General features: G+C 36.2%; 1 protein-coding gene across 1 annotated transcript in view; it reads right to left on the bottom strand.

Annotated features, from left to right (window-relative positions):
- LYST (lysosomal trafficking regulator) overlaps nt 1-19,961 on the bottom strand; it is a 64,427-nt gene that overhangs the window by 21,479 nt on the left and 22,987 nt on the right. Inside the window, exons 15-28 of the mRNA XM_009997588.1 lie at nt 18,862-19,107; nt 17,065-17,238; nt 16,384-16,533; nt 15,602-15,739; nt 13,733-13,931; nt 12,336-12,467; nt 9,457-10,093; nt 8,824-9,001; nt 7,722-7,891; nt 5,994-6,224; nt 4,980-5,146; nt 4,317-4,469; nt 2,769-2,960; nt 1,953-2,131 (exon numbers count right to left, since the gene is read on the bottom strand). Of these exons, the coding sequence (XP_009995890.1) occupies nt 1,953-2,131; nt 2,769-2,960; nt 4,317-4,469; nt 4,980-5,146; nt 5,994-6,224; nt 7,722-7,891; nt 8,824-9,001; nt 9,457-10,093; nt 12,336-12,467; nt 13,733-13,931; nt 15,602-15,739; nt 16,384-16,533; nt 17,065-17,238; nt 18,862-19,107 (2,946 nt within the window). The remainder of the gene's footprint in view (nt 1-1,952; nt 2,132-2,768; nt 2,961-4,316; nt 4,470-4,979; nt 5,147-5,993; nt 6,225-7,721; nt 7,892-8,823; nt 9,002-9,456; nt 10,094-12,335; nt 12,468-13,732; nt 13,932-15,601; nt 15,740-16,383; nt 16,534-17,064; nt 17,239-18,861; nt 19,108-19,961) is intronic.

The following is a 19,961-nucleotide window of genomic DNA, read 5'->3' as shown; positions in this document are numbered from 1 at the left end:
AACAATAAAGATTTTTCTATCCAAATATAGTGTTTATTTTTAATTTACTGATTATTCCAAGTTAAAAGGCATTCTACTAAAAATGAAAGAAGGGTTTGTTCATTCTCATAAAACAAGCATTTTTCTCTCAATCTGCCAGTATTAGGAATGCAACCTCTAGCTAAATGGGATACTCAGAGGGACTATACAACAATCCAGAAAGCTAAAATTATGATGTAGAGGGTTTAAGGAAAAAAAAAAAATCAAACACAACAACCCAAACAACAGGTTTTGTTGTGGTTTTTTTCCAGAGAAACATGGAATGGTTTGGGTCGGAAGGGATCTTAAAGATCATCCGTTCCAATCCCCCTACATGGGCAGGGTGTGGGGTATGGTCCATCTTCTCTCCTCCTACCTAAGACTAAACAAAATGCCTTTCAAGCTGGCAAAGCAAGAGTGGTGTCTTGTTGCTGATGTATCCAGAGGGCAAGTTTAGCTGGCTGCTGCCTCTGCCTGGGGAACTCCAGGAGAGCTAGTACTTCTGAATTATCTCCCTGACATATTCCTAGCCCACCTCTCCTGAACCTTGGTCCCTCTGTTTGTGTTAACCCTTAATAAACCAGTTAATTCGTAGTGTAAACATGGTCTCAGTAACAGTTCGTGGGTGTGGTGAGGGCAGTATTTCTGGTCTCTGCGCTAAGACTTGGCTCAGCAGCGATCGATCCTCTGCACAAGGCAAGTGCCGCATCTGCCTTCGGTCTCTTTAAAAAGCCCTCTCTGTAAGAGAGGAATGGAGCAACTCCACAGAAGCATCCCGACCTCTGGAGGTCCGTCACCAACCCTGTCGGACCGTGACACAGGGACACCTCCCACTAGACCAGGTTGCTCCAAGCCCCATCCAACCTGGCCTTGCACACTTCCAGGAAGAGGGCAGCCACAGCTTCCCTGGGCAACCTGTTCCAGTGTCTCACCACCCTCACACTGAAAAATGTCTTCCTCATGTCTAATTTAAATCTACTCTCTTCCAGTTTAAAACCATTAGTCCTTGTCCTGTCACTACAAGCCCTCGTAAAAGGCCAATCCCCAGCTTTCCTGTAGGCCCCCTTCAGGTACTGGAAGGCTGCATTATGTCTCCCCAGAGACTTCTCCAGGCTGAACAATCCTAGCTCTCAGCCTGTCTTCATAGCAGAGGTTTATTTATTTTAATGAATAGCCCTCCTATGTTAATCACTAGTTTCTGAATGGATTACCTCAAAAGATTAGAAACAAGGCATTGGATTGAGGTGTTTGTGCTCATGAAACCTTTCATCTTTAAATATTACAAGTACGGCACGACACAAAGATAACAGACATAACAATGTTAATTTTCAATTGCTAGAAAGAAAATTACACTGAGCTACTTTTTATAATGGTGACCTAGCAGAAAAAGAGGCAAGAATTAGCAAGTTAAGTTTTCCAACGAAACCATTTTAAGTTACCCAAGCAAAACCTGATCACCTTGGAAAGATTAACAAGCCACCACCTGTATGCTAGAAAATTCTCAGATCTTTGGCAAAAATTGGAAAAAGTTCTCCTTCCCCCTCCATTACATCACCAACTCTAAAACATATTACAGAGACAAACTGCTCAGAAATACTCCATCATCTGAGGGTGCACAGTAGATCTTGTTTCATAGGCTCCAGAAAACAAAAATGCTAAGTATTAGGAGACAAAGCAAAATTATGGACTACATTGAAATCTATTTAAGCTTTATAGTAGAATTTTGCTGTTTATTAGGGTAAAAGTAAGAGCAGATGTGTTTACTTTCCAACTGCAGAATAAGTGAGAAGCTGAACAGAGTTTTTAATGCCATAGCTGAATTTAGAGAGGCAGTAAGAAAAGCATTTATGGACAGAAGACTTCATGCATTAGAAGTTCCTAATAAAAGAACCTTGTGAAATGTACTGAAATGTGGACAACGCCTAGTTACTTACAATGGATACCTTGATTCCATCCACCAACAACTTGATCATTTCTTTAAGAAAAGGATTTGTTCTGGTAGGCAGTTCTTGCTGGCTTTCTTCTTCAGGAAGTTCCAGCTGGGATGCTGAAAGTCTGCTTTGACTTGTAGTTTCTGTTATACCCAGTACATCAAGGCACTCTTCGGTAGGTGCTTAAATTACAAAGAGGCACATATTGATCAGTACCACCTCAAGCAATATAATCCTATGATCCTTTAGTTGGTAAATACTGTTTTTGCTACTATACTTCCCATAATTTTAAAATTTTAAATACCAGTAAGTATTCCTTATTTCAGCTCCCTTATGAACCAATTTATTATACTATTATTATATGAATCACTTACAGGGAATCAGAGCCATGCAGTTCTTTGTCCCACATGCTAAACTTTCTTTTGCTTCTCTGGAAGCAAAACTAGTCCTTGAAGTCACCAAGTTCTGCTTTTTTTCATAGAAACATGTGAACTGATGCATTTTAAGAGAGCAGATGCTCCTTTTGGCAGTTAAATCTTCAAGTAATAATTCAGGCAGTTAACACATGAATAGACTAATGTAGAACTAAAATAACTTGCTCAGTTCATTCAGATAAAAACTGTATCCAGATTGGCAGTTACATAACACTGTAAGACAAATCACTGACAGAATCATGTTTTATGGTTAAACCCATTAAGCTCACATCAATGGTATTCCTGTCAACCTAAACACTTGGACACCCTAAAAGCAAGAATCCCTTTCTCTGTATGGCACTACACCAGTTCTGTCAAAACAGAAGTGAACAAAAAGAAATCCTACCTAAATAAATGAGCCTGTTAACAGCTAGAACAATCAGCCTCTGTAACCTTTGTGTAAACTCAGCCTCAGTGGCTTGGATAGGATTTTCTTGGCTCATTCTTCGCTGCATCATCATGTTGAATTCCTCGCTTGCTAGTGAACGCATTTTCATCAGCAGGGCATCAGACTGAGAAAGGGAAAACTTCCTGGAGCCTTGAAATAGAGAAGCATTCTCATTACCCTTTAAATGCAGAAGCATTAATAGCATCCTATTAAAATGAACAAAAAAATGTATCAGCAACTACTTTCAACCAAGGAGTTAATTTAAGGGAAGAAAAATTCTGAAATATATTAATATTGAATGGAACATAAGAGCTATTTGGGTGTTGGTCTCTTTCTTTAAGGAATTTTTCTATTTGAAATTAAATATATAAAACTTAAAAGTAATATAATAAAATGGCTTTGTCTCATAATCAGATTTATTGCATGGTTTGCATATTCTTATCCCCATATTTAAAGGATTAAAAATTATTGATGCAACAAAAATACTGCATATTGAAAACTAACTTAATCAGCACAAAGGAGGAGTCAGCCCTATTAACAACTTACAAACAAACATTTTGTACCATACTCACTGCTACTGGGTTTGATAGAAGTACTATTTCAAACTTACAATGTTCCTTAAAGTTCCACTGAAATTAACTGGTGGGCCTTGACTGTATTTTTTTCTTTTCAGAATTAAAGTGTTATTTATCTTTCATGGCATACCAGATTCACTTAAGATTATTTTCACTACATTTACTAGATGATGGAGAGGGGCCTCAAAAACTGATTATATCAAGAGGTACGTAGTAAACAGGGAGTAACAGTGGATTGTTTTGATCTTTTTTAAACAACTCAAATACATGTCAAGTTTTTTTATAGTTATATCTTCTACGATGCCTTAAATAGAGTTTCACTTATGTGAGACATATACCAAACCCACTTGCAGCCAGAAGACACCAAAACCTTGAATGGCTCATAAGCCAGCAGACACAGAGAAAGCACATACTGCTAAAGCACAGTGGAATCCAGGAATCTCACACTGCCAACTATTATCCTGGAGTGCCAGGTATTCACTTCACAGTGACCACTCGTTTGAAGTGGTGTGACAATGCGATCCCCACATCATAGCTGTGTTCAAGCTACAACCGCTAACTTCATTTTGGCATTTCCTTACTGTGGTCAAGTTGGCTAATAAAATCACTAATTACTTAAAACTTTTTACTAAGGAACTAATGAATTGAAGAGGTTCAAAGAAGGTAATATGTATGTCTTTAGACACTACGGTGAGAATAAAGTGACTGAGGTTTCATTTTCATATTCCACTGCATCCTTCTAATAGAAAAACCCCACAAGTTTGCAGTGGGTCCAGGCTACACTATTCTAAAACATATATATAATTTATAAATCAAATTCACAGAAAAAGCAAAGCAACAGGGCTCATCTGTTGTATCTTAGAAAGTGCAGTTTGAAAGTTAATATATTAGACACAAGAAAGCAGACGAAGTCTGCACTTCTGCTACTGACCAGCGATGCCTTTACGCTTCTGAAACATGGCATGATGTAGCGCAGATGGCGACGGGACTGAACCGGCCTGCTCCTGAGCATCTTGGCTTGCTGTTGTTTTTATTAATTCAACAGCTGCTTGAAGAACTCTCAACTGCAGAACAACTGCCATATCTACGGAGAAGCATAAAAAGGCCACATGACATTTGTTCTTTACAGGTCTCACAAGAATTTTTACCAGATATTTGTAAAAATTAAAATGACACAACAAAATGTGTCAGAGTTGTAAAATTCTCGATTCCAAGGAAGTTGCATAGAAAGTCAACTCAGTATTCCACCAGCACAGACAGTACACAAGTGAGTTCTCATGCAAAAGCCATTGAATTTGATTACTCTAAAATAAGCTAAGATCAAACTGTATATAACATTCCAATTTAAATACTCTTAGTGAAATTTTACAGTCACTGCTTGTTTAGATTAGCAGTACACAATTCTTTACCACAAGGCAGGCTCCTGAGGAAAACCATTACTTTGAGACCCACTTAGAAAAGAAGATCCATTGCCAGATAACTCCCCCCTTCTCCCTTGCCAAGAATATTAATTTAAACAAAGAAAAAACATAATAAATGGGGAAGGGATTCACTTCTCCAGTCCTGTGACCCCAAAAATAAGCAGATAACTTACTTCGCATCCTTGCATTTTTACTATTTTGAAGATGACCCAGCAGCACAATGAGGTCTTCAATAACACGAAAATATTGAGAACCTGAGGAGCTGCAGGCATGAATTGCAACTGCTACCAGCAGCTGTTGTATATCACATGCAAGTAACTTGTAGTCATTCAAGGGAATGCTGCAAACAAAGTTGTAGTTACCAGAAGCATGACAATTCTAGTAGATTTTGACTCATAACAAGACCCATTACTATTCCCCTTGCTATTTCTGCCAACTGTATCTATTTATATTACATAGATATAAAATATAAAAATTTTACTGCAATCAAAGACACCTCTTTAGTGTTAACTTTTGCAGACTGGATGCCTGCAAACCCTTGAGACAGTCTAACATTAAGATTGCAACTAAGTTTTATTGGGAACGCAACGATGTATTATTTTCAGATTTCTAACTTAAACATCATCTGAAATACTGTATTTTGAAAAAAAAATAATCAGGATAATATCTCATTTTGTAACCATGCTGAATCAAAACTATACTAGGGTAAAAAGGAAAGCTACTTCTCCAGGATGCCAATTAATGAAGTAAATCAACAAAAACCCAGCTCTCCTTCCTTCACTATATAACCTTTCTTGAAGTACAGAATGTTTTCAATTAATGAAGTCACTTAAGTTACCAGAATCTCAGATATTAAAGCAGAGGAGAGACTTTTCCTGCAGTTTTGACATTGGCTATAGGAACAGCAGAATGCTACCATCTGCTGTAGCTTTATCTTACTGTTCAGGCAAGTTTTACTAGGAAAAGCATCCATTGAAGAGTTTCACTTGAAAACCTTAAGCTACAGAAAGAACATTTTATATCCAGTATATAATTATATGTATAATTAAAGTTGAAAACCTCAGGCTAGTTCTATTTTGTACACATTCTCTGATCATTTAAAAAAGTAGTAAGAACACACTGTACTAAGTTTTGCTAGACTTAAGGTTGTGCCTGGGCTATCTTGCAGGAATTGATCCTATACTCACTTGGTTTCCAGCCCGTTAAGAGCAGCCAGTGTATTACACAACACGTAGAGCAAACCATTATCCAACAGAAGGTCTGCAACTTTGGAGCAGGAATTTATGATTTGGAGCAGGAGACAGAAGCAGTTATGCAGCAGAACATTATCATACAAAGAGTTCTCTATAAGACCCAGAACAGGAATGACACACCATTTTTGAAAGAGTCCAGCATTCTTGACATCTTCTAGATCAAATCTATGAAAATAGATAAAAGTGAGCGATACCCTTAAAACAGCAACCTGGCATATGCAAATAGAATGTGCAACTGGAACACCAGCCTATGCTAATAATGTGACAAACATGTAGATAGAAATTTCCTACATCCCATTCCAGTCATGATGGTTGTCTACTAAAGGGAGTAAGAGCAAAATAAACATTTTGAAGAGCCACAAGGAAATGAAGTGTCTAAAACACCTACCAACTACCAATTGTCTACAATATAAAAAAATCTATCAAGTCAAAGGTGTTGTTTTTTTTAATTAGTGTACATGACTCAACATCTTCCCAGTCGTAAGTATTACAACTGGCACTGACACTGTTCAGAAACCAGATATATATATGATATCAATATTATTGATATTATATTATATTGATATATATCAATATAATAATATACTGACTGACAGCAGGTTTATTCCCTACATTCATTACTGCTGCTGTTTAATTAGGTTTGGCAACTTCTGCTTTATTGCAATGGTAGAACATGTAACAGTGCTTCACACCTTGAATAAATCCAGTTTATTAATGCACAAATACTGTTACCAGCCTATCACATGACTATAATTCACAACCCTAAAAGAATGTGAGCCAGAAGAATTACTTTCCAGCCTCATGATCAAACTCAAGGAAATAAGTTCCCTGCTTTGGTGCTATTTAAGCAGACAGGTTTGTCTTGCAATTAAACAGGAATATTTTGGGGGGTGCTGATCAGGCCATCAAGCAGAAGTAATTTGGCTACAATTTCTGCAGAGGCAGCAACTGAGAAGGAACACAAGATTTTTGCACTGTTGGCTATACTTAGATGTATGTTTTCCCTGTACAACTCTTATACAATCCCTAACTAGTCATATTAATTCTAAAAATATAATTTACTTAAATAATTGTCTGCTTAAAGGTAATCTCCTTTTCTGTCAACATGAGGTGGCTCTTTGGTTCAAGGAAATGGTGTATCTGTGGAATTTTCTCTAAAGGAAATACATCATTAAACTCAGGGCAAGCTAAGGACACAGCTGTGGCAGCAAGCTTTTTCCTTAAACACCTACCAAAATCCCAGAGCAGAAGTCTAGTAGCTACTACTTAAAACTTCTACAGCTATAAGTCAGTCTCATGTAGGATCAGAAAGAATAGGAAGAGTTAAACTAATTACAGGACATTCAAAGTGTAAAGGCCTCTGAGGCCCTTGGAAGGGCTGAGAGTTTAGAAGATTACAGCTGACTGCACTCATCAGATTGAAGCTGCTTATAAACAGCTTAAGGGCCATACAATACTCTTAAGTAGTTCAATATATTTAAATGTTAAAGCTACAAGAAAAACATTTCAAAATAGCTTGGAACTTTTTTCTTTAGGAGGTTGATGACTACTAATAAAAGAATAGTAGTTAGAAAGCCATCACACTCATGCCTCCAGCAGCAAAGTGTTCTGCTTGTAGTTCAAATATTAAGTTACAGGATGCAAAAGCAAAGCATTACTTACTCTTCATCCAAGCCAACAGAGCGGCCAAAGAGCATTTCCAAAAAGCATTCCACAACTTCCTGAGTTCCCTGGTGAAGGTACAGCTGGTTGGCTAGCAAGGAGAAGCCACGATTCTTTAAGAATTTCTCCTTCTGCTCTCTCTTTGCTCTCTTGAAATACGCATCCAACAACTAAAAATAAATACATAATTAAAATGTAAGATTCCAACATATACTGCAGCTCCCTTGGAAGTTAAGTTCTTGTCTGATGTGAACAGTTTGAAGCAACAGTTTTTACAATTCCAGACAAAAATACCCTGTCACCTGCACTACTGCAACTGCAACCTACACTGCCCTTGTTACAACTGACAGCTGACTTTATCCTTTTAATCTGAAGACTCTCAGATTTTTAGACAAGTTTGGGTAAGATGAAATCACATTATAACAGTTACAGAATACATATATCAATACTTTAAAACATTTTATACTTGCTAAATCCTGCACTTCAGTGTGCATGTAAGAGGATGCATGAATTTCTGGATCATTTAGTTAATAAAGCCATATAATTTTATTCTTTTTCAAATTACAATAGAAAGGAACTCAAAGTTTTTCATCTATATAATGTTATCATCCAGGAGTATTGTCCTTCTCAATACTGCAAGAATCTCTAAAAACATTTTGAAGCCTCAAGTTTATGTTCAGGTGACAGATATGAATACAAGTCTCCATAATAACCAAAAGTCAAGTGTGTCAGAAGTTAGAATTTTGCTTGTACAATAGTTTGACACACTGCACCTGTGTTTCATGGTGAAAAGATGGTCACCAACTTTTTATGCATTGTTGCTTTCATTTAAAACAATAATGCTGTCACATGCTTTTAAGCCCCCTGGCTTAGATCATATACTATATTTATCTATTGAAAGATTCTATGTTTGTGTTGGGTTTTTCGGTTGGTTGGGTTTTTTTTTCTATCTGTGGGGGTGGAAATGTCTTAAAATTCAGAAGTAAACCTTGAACACTAGAAGAAAGAAAGCAAAAAAAAAAATAACAAAAGTTCATGTTTCCAACATGGTAGCTAAGCCAGTTCACAACTTCTTAGCTAAAGGCATTTTATATAGGCCTACCTTAATGACTCCTTGTTGTATGAGAGGAGATGGGTGGTTCACAAGGACTACAAGATAATCAGGTTGGATAAGTTTGTCCATCACCTCTTCTAGCATGATATCTGGTAGGATTAGCAGAACTCCACGCAAGAGGTCATATAACCCACAACAGATAAGCACAAGACAGTCTTCTGTGCATCTGAAACCAGAGGAATATGTTTTACCACATTTTATTGTCTACAACAGGAAACATTAAGAAATACACAATTGTTAGCTACTTTTGGGTGGGGAAGAAGCAGCAATGTAGCAAACACATCTCCAATACTCCTATTATAATTCTTCATTAACATGTATTTTTGGGTGGCAGATAGGATGATCTGACCAGAACTACTCACTTATTTCTTATGAGCCAGCATAAGAACTTCCCACTCCAACCATACAGAGTAAAATTCCTGATTTTTGAAGTTTGATATGGAAATAACACAATTCTATAGACTAAAAGATTAATAAATTGGTTTTTTACAGCCTTTGAAAACATTTCCTTTATCTTCAGGCTTCCAATTTCTGTAAAATACCAAACAAGACCAAAAACTGTGCAATAAAAAGCGCATACACTGAACTACTGCTGATTTATTATTTGGTTTATCCATTTACCTATCATCAGGGCTTTCAGATGGTTTTTGGGTATTGTCATTGGTGGATGAAAAAGCAAGACTCTCCCAGTCTTCAGGAAGTACATTCTTGTCAGCAAAGCTTGGCCAGCGGGCAATGACTGATGATCCACCATGAACAGAGAATGCTAAGCCCAAGCCTGCAAAATTACTCTGACTCTTCTGAAATGAAGGCAGTCCTTTCAGATTGTCTGGACGACACAGCGATGGCTCAGCTGCAGCACCACCACCTTCATTACATTTCAGGTCTGCATCTCCTTCTTTACTCTCAAACGCATTTTCAGACAACTCTTCTTCTTTTGCAATATCTTCAAATGTTTCAGCAGATGTTAATTCTGAGTCACAAACTGTTTTTGCAGACTCACAGCTGCTAAGAAAGAGTTCTTCTTGTACTCCCCGTGTGGTTTCAGAGCTTCCTACAAAACCAGCTTTACCCTGGAGATCAACATAGTCACGCTTGCCAATCATCTGCAGGTCATCAATGCTCCTTCCCATTCTTTCCATTAGTTTTTTTCGATTAATTTGAGGTGAAGAAGTAGGAGATGCTGGTAAGCTTTTACAAAGCCTTCTAGGTGCCTGAGAGCTTGTCTTCTGCTGTACACTAGAACTGGAACTGATTCCTGGAGAAATAAGGATATATTTAGCATTCCCTTTGTACTAGAAACAAACTTTTCCCTCAGTGTTACACTCCACATACATTTAACAGTGATGGCCCAAGCCAACCGTGTGGCAAAATTGAATCAACACCAGCACAGCTCAGGTTTAGCTGAGCAAGCAGAGATGGCAAACTATTATGCAGCCAAGTATTCAGCAAATCACAAATCTGAAAGATACATGCAAAAAAACATTTTGCATTTTATATATACTGAGACTCTGGATTTACATTATGATCCTCTCAAGCAATCTGTAGCAGGAGTTTGTACAGAATGACAGAGGGCAGAAGGCACGTCTGGAGATTGTCCAGCCCAACTTGCTCAAAGCAGGGTCAAACAGAGCAGGTTGCTCTATTTGGTGCACTTGTGTAAGAGGCCCAGTCTACCAACATGTTTCAGTTGACACTGAAATACTATTCACTGACCCTTTTCATTAAGGCTTTACATGTACTTGATGTTTATAGCAAACTAGTGCACATTTTATTTAACATGGCTTCCTTTTAAGAGCACATTTTGATCTGAAACAGACAAACTTTTAGAGCTCTTCATCAAATTTATTTTAACCAGTCTATGTCCCAGACTGATAGAGGAAGCCTTTATTAGTCTACAAAAAGGAGACTTTGTTCATTCAGAAGTATTTTGAAAACTATGCAGTGTTTAGTACTAATGGAATGATGAGGCATCAGAAGTTATTTTAAAGATATATAAAAAGTACAAAAGTATAAAAGTACACACATACACGTGCAAACATAGCCAGACCAAACTGGCCTTCAGACTACAAGGAAGGATCTAGGCAGCTGCAACAACCTTACAGCCAAGCTTGCACATACACTAGCAGGTAATGCAACTATTAAACCACATGCAGGTAAGCAAGTTACCTAACAAACACACCATTTCAAATATTTTGACTAAATTAAGAAATTCAAATTCAGAATCACAACACTCAAAAACCTACGTTCACAAAAAAAATTCTGTTGAGTATTCCTCTGGCACACATGAATAACTCTTATTCAAGAACAGTTTGATACGACTGACATTAAAAGTACTCTGTTTAGAACAGGATTTTATATATAATCCATATGGAAGAATGACTAATTGCATGCACATTAGTACTGTGATCTGCTCTTCTTCTCACTGCTTTTGGTAAAAGACACTTGTACTAACACTGTTTCAGTTGAAGCAGTGCTTGAAGATTCAATTTGCTTTTCGTAAGCAAAGTAGCAACAAGATGCCAGTTGTAAAAGGTATTACATTAGTGATATACGGAATATAGCTAGGTCATACATGATCTGAAATATATAGCAGCTAAGTCAGAAATCAGAGCAATTTGTTTCCACACATTTTGTATATTGGAAAACTTGCTTAGATTATGTATTTTTATTTAGAATGTATTTATAAGCTTAAATAAAGACTTAAATTAGGCAGTTTAGCTTTTGGTTTACAGGTGATATTTGTTGACTGCCTATGCAAATCTGCATAAGTATGAATAAATACCTATTTTGATAGCAACGCAAAAAACATCACACTGACAACATATCAGCTGAATAAAGTTACCAGTTTGAACTAATAACTTCACACTATTTCAGCATCTGTACCAGAGGAATTAAAAACTGACTAAAGCAGTTAGCTTTGTAGACATCAACTTGTTTAACATGCTATATAACGAGACTGTTTACAGAAAACAATTACATTTTCATTTATAACCAAGGTATCTAAGTTGTTCTTTAGACGTTATACTTGCCCATCCTCTATCATGTACAGATGGCAAATATACCTGCAGTACAACTAAACGCGAATGCTGTAAAACTATTTTCAGATGCACACTGGCAATTACGCACAAATAAAGAAATGTATCAGCTTAATGTTTTTTGCACTGATAGGTTAGCTGCTTAGGGCTCACATTTTCAACTACTGCCTGGTTATGGCATTCTCATACATCTCTAGTAGGTCTGTTTAACAAATGAAATGGTTCAGCTATCTGCTCCACTTCACTGCCTGTGCAATCCATGTGGCAATTTGTCTCAACTCAAGAATGAAGAGCAGTTCAGGCAGCATGTTCAGTTCCACCCTTACTCTGCTGTGCTGGTATCAAGCTCCGAGGGGTAGAGGGAGCTTTGTAAGAAAGATCTGTGGGAAAGTAAGGCACTCTAGATATCTGCCAAAGGACTTAACATGTCTGGATGTTTATGTTTTTCCAGCATTGTTTTACCTCCTAGCGGTAAAGCTGTAAATCCAGTTGGAGTTGTAATCACAAAAGCAGAACTCTCTATTGACTTCCCACCGCTGCTGGAATTTCTCAGGTACATAAGCGATTCAACTTTTTCCTGAAAAATTTTGCCATCTAGAAAGAAAAGATAAAGGGAAAAAGTTACATATAAGCTTCTCAAGCTTGCATTTTTGATGCATTTAGACTCACAGTAGCCAGGTTACATTGCCACCTAATCACTGGAGGCTAATGAGAAGTGTGCAACTCATGAACACCTGAGAAAAATCACTTGAAAATGTTTTTAGTGACATACGGTTTAAAATTTACTTCAGAATACTGAAAAAGTGATACTACAATAATTATATTTAAAGATGGTCCTTACATGTATACAACCAGTAATAACTTTGACTTTTAGCCATGTCAAAGCCAGGTGACTGTTCTCAAACAGGTTCACCTAATAAGGCTCAAAGTATCAAAAAGTGTGCTCTACTCTTTAATAAATGTAAAATTTTGAATGTGTCAGAGGACAGATACAGAAAAAAAACAACTGCACTGCCTTTAAAACTGATAACCAAAACTGGAGGTACATGGGCATCTGCAAAAGGAGAAAATATTTCAAGCTTGGATCATGCTTCCATGTTTATGCAAGTTATGGCTAAGGTTGTACAATACTACTATTAAAGCGTGAACAACAGATCTACCAGTTTCTTATTTTGCAAAGGAGCAAGAAATAATTTTTAAAGCTTACAGTGTTTATTTTGCCAAAGTGATTATCTAGCACAGATATATTAAAGACAAATGTTGTCCTAGATCTGCACCCCTCAAAGTGTATAGATACTTTCAGTAACTTGTATGCAAATGCACTGACTGCTCCTGCCAATGATGGCTTGCAGAGCAACTGGTCACTTGCTAAAAATGCTCTCCTTAAGCCTTTTGTTTTTATAGGAATTTAGTAGCAGGAAACAAGGAAGTAGAGATGGAGACAGGACCATTTACTCATATTTCTGAAGAAGCTTCCTTTATAAGTAAGTTACATGTTTTTCTCTAAGATTTGCCCACAGGCAAACGTGTCCATACAGGCAGCTAACATTATGCATTCCATTTAGCAGCATCAAATGTGACCTTCCTTTAAAGATATAACCACCAGAGAGATTATCTATAAGCTGCAGACAGAAGAAAGCTCTCCAAGTCAAGCAAAAGTCTAAGTCTAACAACTCTCAATACTGCAAACTGCTACTAAGTCCCAATACTTCAATTATTTTTATATAGTTATTACATTAGAGCAATCAAAGAATATGTTCATAGATCAGTCATTTGTAACAGTGAAAGAGGCTTTTTAAAGTATTAACTTATGCCTAGATTTTAACCTCATTATTTCTAGTTAAGTGTGCCATATCTACCTATGTGCAGGGAAAAGTAGAAGTTGGTAGGATTGTGACAAACATATGTATTAGTGGGAGGATGAACTGATAAGAGGAAATTGAAGACCAGTGTCAGTAATTCCAGGTCTGGGGGAGATCCAAGTACTTCTTCAATTATTTTCACAAACGACCTACAAACCTCCCGAGGCAGGGATGCAAGATGGCCTTCTTTATGCTCCTAGAAAGGAAGAGCAGTACAACTGTAAGTTATAAGTATTTTTATTGCCGTAAGTTGTCTTTTTAAAAAAATTGTCATGCTGTAGTAGAACAGATAAGAAAAACCCTTAAGCAATAAAACTTGTATTCTTTAAATACGAGATGAACTAATGTATCTACTCAAAATTCAGGCACAAACAAAATACTGCAGATGTTACAGAAGCTTATTTTAACATGAAATGCTGGAGCCTTAGGACATGAATCACCATTGAAAGTGTAGTTTACTGTCATTGTATCACATTTATAGAGAAATTAAAATAGTTACTGATACTAATACTTCAAACATATTAAGAGCTTTCTAAACAGTGCCACACTGGTTCTTCTGTATTTCCAGTGTGGCCATTTTACAAACTTACACATTTGAGATTTCATTGATAACTATAATCTATTTGATCAAACATTCTATTTAGTTTGACAATACCTATTAAAAAAATAACTTTACAATGATTTTAGAACAGGACTTCAAGAAATGTGAGAAACCTCACTGTAATTGTGAGCATGGTGATTAACTTTTTTCTAACTTCATTAAATCTCAATTTTTTTGGAACCCAAGCACCTTAACAGAGACTGCTGTATGAAAAGACTAAATTAAGTTAATTTTTAAGTGAGGTTTTCAAAAAGAACAAATTAATATAGTTTTATCTTCCATTCCTTCATTTCCAAAAAAAATTGCCAAATAATTGTTGGCCTATTTCAGTATTTTTTTACCTAAGAAATTGATTTTTTCCACAATAGGCACGGATATTAGTGTTTGCGCTCACGTGCAAAAGACAGGGAAATACTAAGTAACATTCGTATCCAGGCATTTGCATTAATATACAATTTTAAAAGTTTTATAACACTAACAGGTTCCAAAATTAGGGAATACCACATAAAAATGAAGAAATTCAAAATTTACAGCAATTAAATTAAAACACAAAAACCCCCACATTAAAATAGAGAAAATGAATTTAATATGTTAAAAGTGAGAAACTCAGAATAAGGAGGAATGTAACATAGTAAATGCAGTGTAGAAGAAATGGATTACAATGCATATTTTCACATACAGTTATGGACTATAAGCAGGAAATAATTTCAAAATCATGTTCCTAAGTGTCTATTAAAGGGCTGACGCACTTTCCCTAAATCCTTTTTAGAACAGCTATCTCCATCTCATGGAGGAAGCTACTTCTGGATCAAAATTTTGAGAGGAGTGCTCAGAGTGAGCACTACAGGCCCATTGTCCAGTTTGCTCTGGCGAGATACAGGACAGACAGTTCCTGCTACTTGCACAGAACCAACACTTTTCAGGAACAAAGGCTTGAACAAGTAAGAACATCTCTGCTCTTTACAAAAGGGTCACAGTTCACTTCACAGCTCCTACTGAAGTAGGGATTGTGCAAGCAACCCAGTGCCTAGGTTTCCAAATAGTACCATCATGTTAAAATCTTTCCCCTTCTGTCCAGCAATAAATATAGCTCCCAGTAGGAAACTCAATCAATTTACAGCAACACCTGTTGAAGAAGATGAAAGTGGTCTGGAAGCACAGAGAACAGTCTATTTAAGTATTTTTTTCTATAGCATTTTAGTCTCTTGCCCTCCATCCCTGCAAGTATTTGCCAACCACAAAGTAGAATTTCAGACTGAAAGTACCTGCAGAACCTGACAAGTTAACAGGAAGTGATGTACCACTTGAGCTTTCAGTAGCTGTTTAATGTTAAACATCTGTTGGTGATGGTTAGCTCTGATAAGGATTTCTAGAGCTGCTAACAAAGTTTCCCAAACACCTTGCTGAAAAACAAAACGAAACAAAACAGGAACATGGCTTTAAAAATGTATTTCTGCATCCACTCTGAGAATAAAAAAACACAACAAAACCAAAACAAACAAAAAGCAAAACAGTTTATGAACATAATCAAATCAAGTTAACTTTGCACCTAAGAAAAAGATTAAATCACTGCAGATGGTCAGGTCAGAATTGGAAGCTACCAGAAAAGTTATGCTCATATAAAGTTAAGCATATTTTAATGATTAAGCTACAAAAAAAAATTACTTTTTGTCTAAAACTAGTTTTATATACTCTTTGCTATATTAACAGTGGATGGTTATTTTCAACAGTTTAACTCCAGAGGAAAGCAGAAGGTCTTACTCAGTCTTAACAAGTTTCCCTAAAACATTCATCCATTAAACTAACAAGTTATTTACATACATTGCATTTACAGAACCTAATGCATGAAGGCTACCTGCATCATTGGTAACAGGAGCTTGATGCTACTTCCAACTATTCAAAATAAAAAAAAGGATCATTAATTTAAGGAAAAGTTAGTGATTACTAACATGTACACTGGAAAAATGAATTTTAGACCTCATAATACTTTGACCTTTTAAAAAAACATTTACTTTTAGACTTCCAATCTTTCCAAAAAAGTAATTACCTTTGCTTTAGACCATATCTTCCAGTCCAGCAGCAGTTTTTCTAATAATTGAACATCTTGGATAACTGCAGTAGAATCTGTGTCAAGCATGAATTGCCCATTTTCATTTATATAGAGAATCTCATCACTGCAGCAGCCTTCAAGGAGAGTCTTAAAGAGGGAGAAAATTTTGATTATGTCTTAAGCACATAGCAATAAAGTTGTCTTGCCCAATTTACCACAGAAGAAATTTAAAGAGAAATCAGACTCTTAACAGAGAAGGCATATATCTACCTGGTCAACTTTGAAAACAGTTACTGAGTTTAGTAACCGTAGTGGTGGCATTTAAGAGGTTTTATTCTTACATCATCAGTAAAAAAATTATTTGAAAAGAATTTCAAAAGCATTCAAATATTTTTTACTAATTACTTAAAAGTTCGAGTTCTCTTGACAAAGTTTCTTTCCTCTCAGATAAAGTAGCTTTTCCTCCCTCCCCATCTCTGAAACCAGGGTCTTTCAACACTTTTCTGCTCTCACCTATCAGGAGTTCCTAGTTCAAGACAAAATACTCCTAGACTGAACTTGTTCCATCCACACCACTGCTCTGCCTTTGTGAAAACAGCTTAAAATGTGGAATTAAAACATGAGTTTCTGAATTCCTGCTAGCACTGAACAAAATACAAGGTTTAAGGAGCACTCTACCTTCAGCATACAAAATCCAACAATGCATTTTGGTTTGATTAACACTCGATGAATCATAGAATAGCCATTACAATTGTCCATCTCCTGTATTCTCTGTTGATTGTATTTTGTTAAAGATAATATAAGCTGTAGTGCTAAAGCTTGAGTTTCTTCACAGCTGCTAATCTCTACAACCTGAAGAAAATGCAAATTTAAAAAAGTTTAAATGAGAAGTGTTTAGCTAAGAAACCTTAAAAACACTTTACTGCAGTTTTAAATAACTTCTGGATCAAATCTATTTTAAAGGTTTTAAGGTTGTGTACATAACATTCATTTTTGCGTGTGTGTACATTCAGCTATTATATCTGAAGTGGCAATTCCTACTGCAGTAAACTGTGGTCTGCTAAGAAAATAGAAATCCCATTACAAGAATCCCTTTTTACAAAAAAAAAAAATCTGTACTAAACACAACTTAAGGGGAAGGCACCAATTTATTCTTGCTCTGCTACAAAGTCTCATCATCCTGAACTAAGTAAGGCACTATTAAAAATGAACACTGTTGTTTACACATGAAGAGGATGTTTCCTACAAGTTTAAGGAAAGCTTTAAATTAAGGTTCCTGAAGGTCTAGACTCCCTCTACTTGGAAGTTGTTTTTTTTTTTCCCAGAGAGACAAATAATTTGATAGATGAAGACCATGGACCATTCTTCCCCCTCTGCTCACTACAATTTTTGAATCCCACGAAAATTCAAGTAGTATTTCTACCAAAAATGTACAAGAAGGAAATCTTACATAAATGGAAGTTTCAGTTCCTACAGGTTCCCTTGCTGCTTACCTGTTATTTCTGCTGCACTTAATTATACACATGCATATCTCTATTGTCTGACAGCTGATCTCTTGTTTACTTGTTTTTCTGATGCAAATAGAGCCTACACTGGGATCTGCAGCACATATTTAGCATAAATTTACATAACACAATAATATGAATAAGGATTTTCTTCTCAGATTTCACTATTAATGTTAAAATGACATTAGGCAGTGTCTTCATAACAAGGCCGAACACCTGACAGCTTTGAGTTTAACGTGCATTACTCTCCACACATACTTTTCAGATCACTACCAATGTCAGAGACACACAAAACAAGTTTTAGGCCTACATTAGTATTTTGAGTTAGCTGTGGTACTTCAGAGACCCCTGACACATATTAGCCTCTCCATGTGCAGGTCACAGCAAAGTAGTAACTAAGTTAAGGTTCACAGCCTTAATATTTTTGAAATTAGTTTTTCTTAAACAGGATAAGCCATTGAACATGGCTGAGTAGTTGTCTCAAAAAAGCTCTATTTGAGAAAATTAAGGCTTTGCACACTATATAGTTTTATATTTATCCATACTTGCATTCTGAATATCCTGTGCTTAAAGTGTTAGAGATGCAATGAATTAAGAGCCTTTAAAAATACATTTAATCACTTAGATATAACAGAGACAAAAAATAAGATCACTTGGACAACACTCCTAAAAATAATCTCTTTTTACATTTAGAAGCCCATGTCTGAGTATAACACCACAGTTTACATCCTAGCAATATTTTTTTAAATAATATAATAAATAAGCTTCCAATTTACATACAACCTGTATGATGCAGTCTCTGTTATACCACAGATACTTTCCACAAGTTTTCCTTAAGAAATAAGAAATTACACAAAGACTTAATTAATATGAGCAAGGTGGCTAGAATATGTGATTTGCTACCCCAGATCCAAGGAAAATCTTACATGGGATAACACATACACAGACCTGGCTCCTCCAGCCTCCTTACCCTAGCAAAGAGGAAAACAAATGCACCGGTTCCTCCAATTTCATGTAGTATACCCTGAAGAGTTTTATATTCAACAGACTGAAGCATTTTCAGATGATGAGAGTCCAACACATTGCTCTGAACTTCTTTTGAACTGAAAGGTCTCTGAGAAGGTACAGTTTTCACTTGACTTTTCAGCCTAATAACAGGCTCATATATGGTGTACTGACCAGGGCAGCACGTGGTATACACAACAGCAAGACTCTCCTGAAACAAGAGAATTTCTTTGTGTTTTTAATAAAGTTTAAAGAACTCCAAACAAACCCCAAACACAAAAAGCACATACCAAAGCCACTGAACAGCAAGTAGTACCAACTTCGACAGTTCATTTCTACTTTACCACTGGCATACTCTTAAGTTTCAAGTGGATTTTAGCAAATGTATCCAATAGCCACAGCACAGAAAGTTAATGAAGCACTAAAGAAAATTCCACCAAGGATCCCCCTCTTATTGCCTGAAGAATTGCAACTATTCTGCATAAAAACAAGTTACTGACAGATGTAAAAGGTAATGGGCATTCAGAGGTATTAAGACTGTTTCCCCTTCTCAAGTGGTGAATGCAAAACAGAAAGTTACCTGCTGTTTTTTTCAAAATGTCTCCAATTTTGTTTTAAATCTATCCTTTTAGCAGCTTTGCCATAAGACATCTCAATAGAATAAGTTTTGTTACTTGACAAAGATACTTAGATCAAAATCAAAGCTTCTATGGAAAGTAACCAACTTGTTTTCACAGAAAATGTAAAATGATCATATTTAGGTGATTTAAAATAGAGAAGTAATTACATTTAAGGCTTTTACATTCTATGCAAAAGCACAGAATTCACCATTTAAGCACGTAGTTCTCTGGTTACTTGGTGTTTCATAAGGCAAAATAAGCTTAGAAGTTGCATGACTGATTCGTTAGGCTTTTTACTTATTCCACTAATTCCTTCTTAACCTATTCAAAATTGAGTATCATTGTTTACAAAGATCACACCCAGACAGAATGACCCTTTACCTACAGCTACAGACAGAGCAAGTTCAGAAAAATCCCTCTAGTGGAAACAATTCATACAGCAGGA

This window comes from Chaetura pelagica, unplaced genomic scaffold, assembly GCF_000747805.2.
Source record: "Chaetura pelagica isolate M959 unplaced genomic scaffold, ChaPel_1.0 scaffold235, whole genome shotgun sequence".
Taxonomy (NCBI): domain Eukaryota; kingdom Metazoa; phylum Chordata; class Aves; order Apodiformes; family Apodidae; genus Chaetura; species Chaetura pelagica.
Note: the sequence above shows the minus strand (reverse complement) of the source record. Positions and strands in the feature narration are given on the sequence as shown.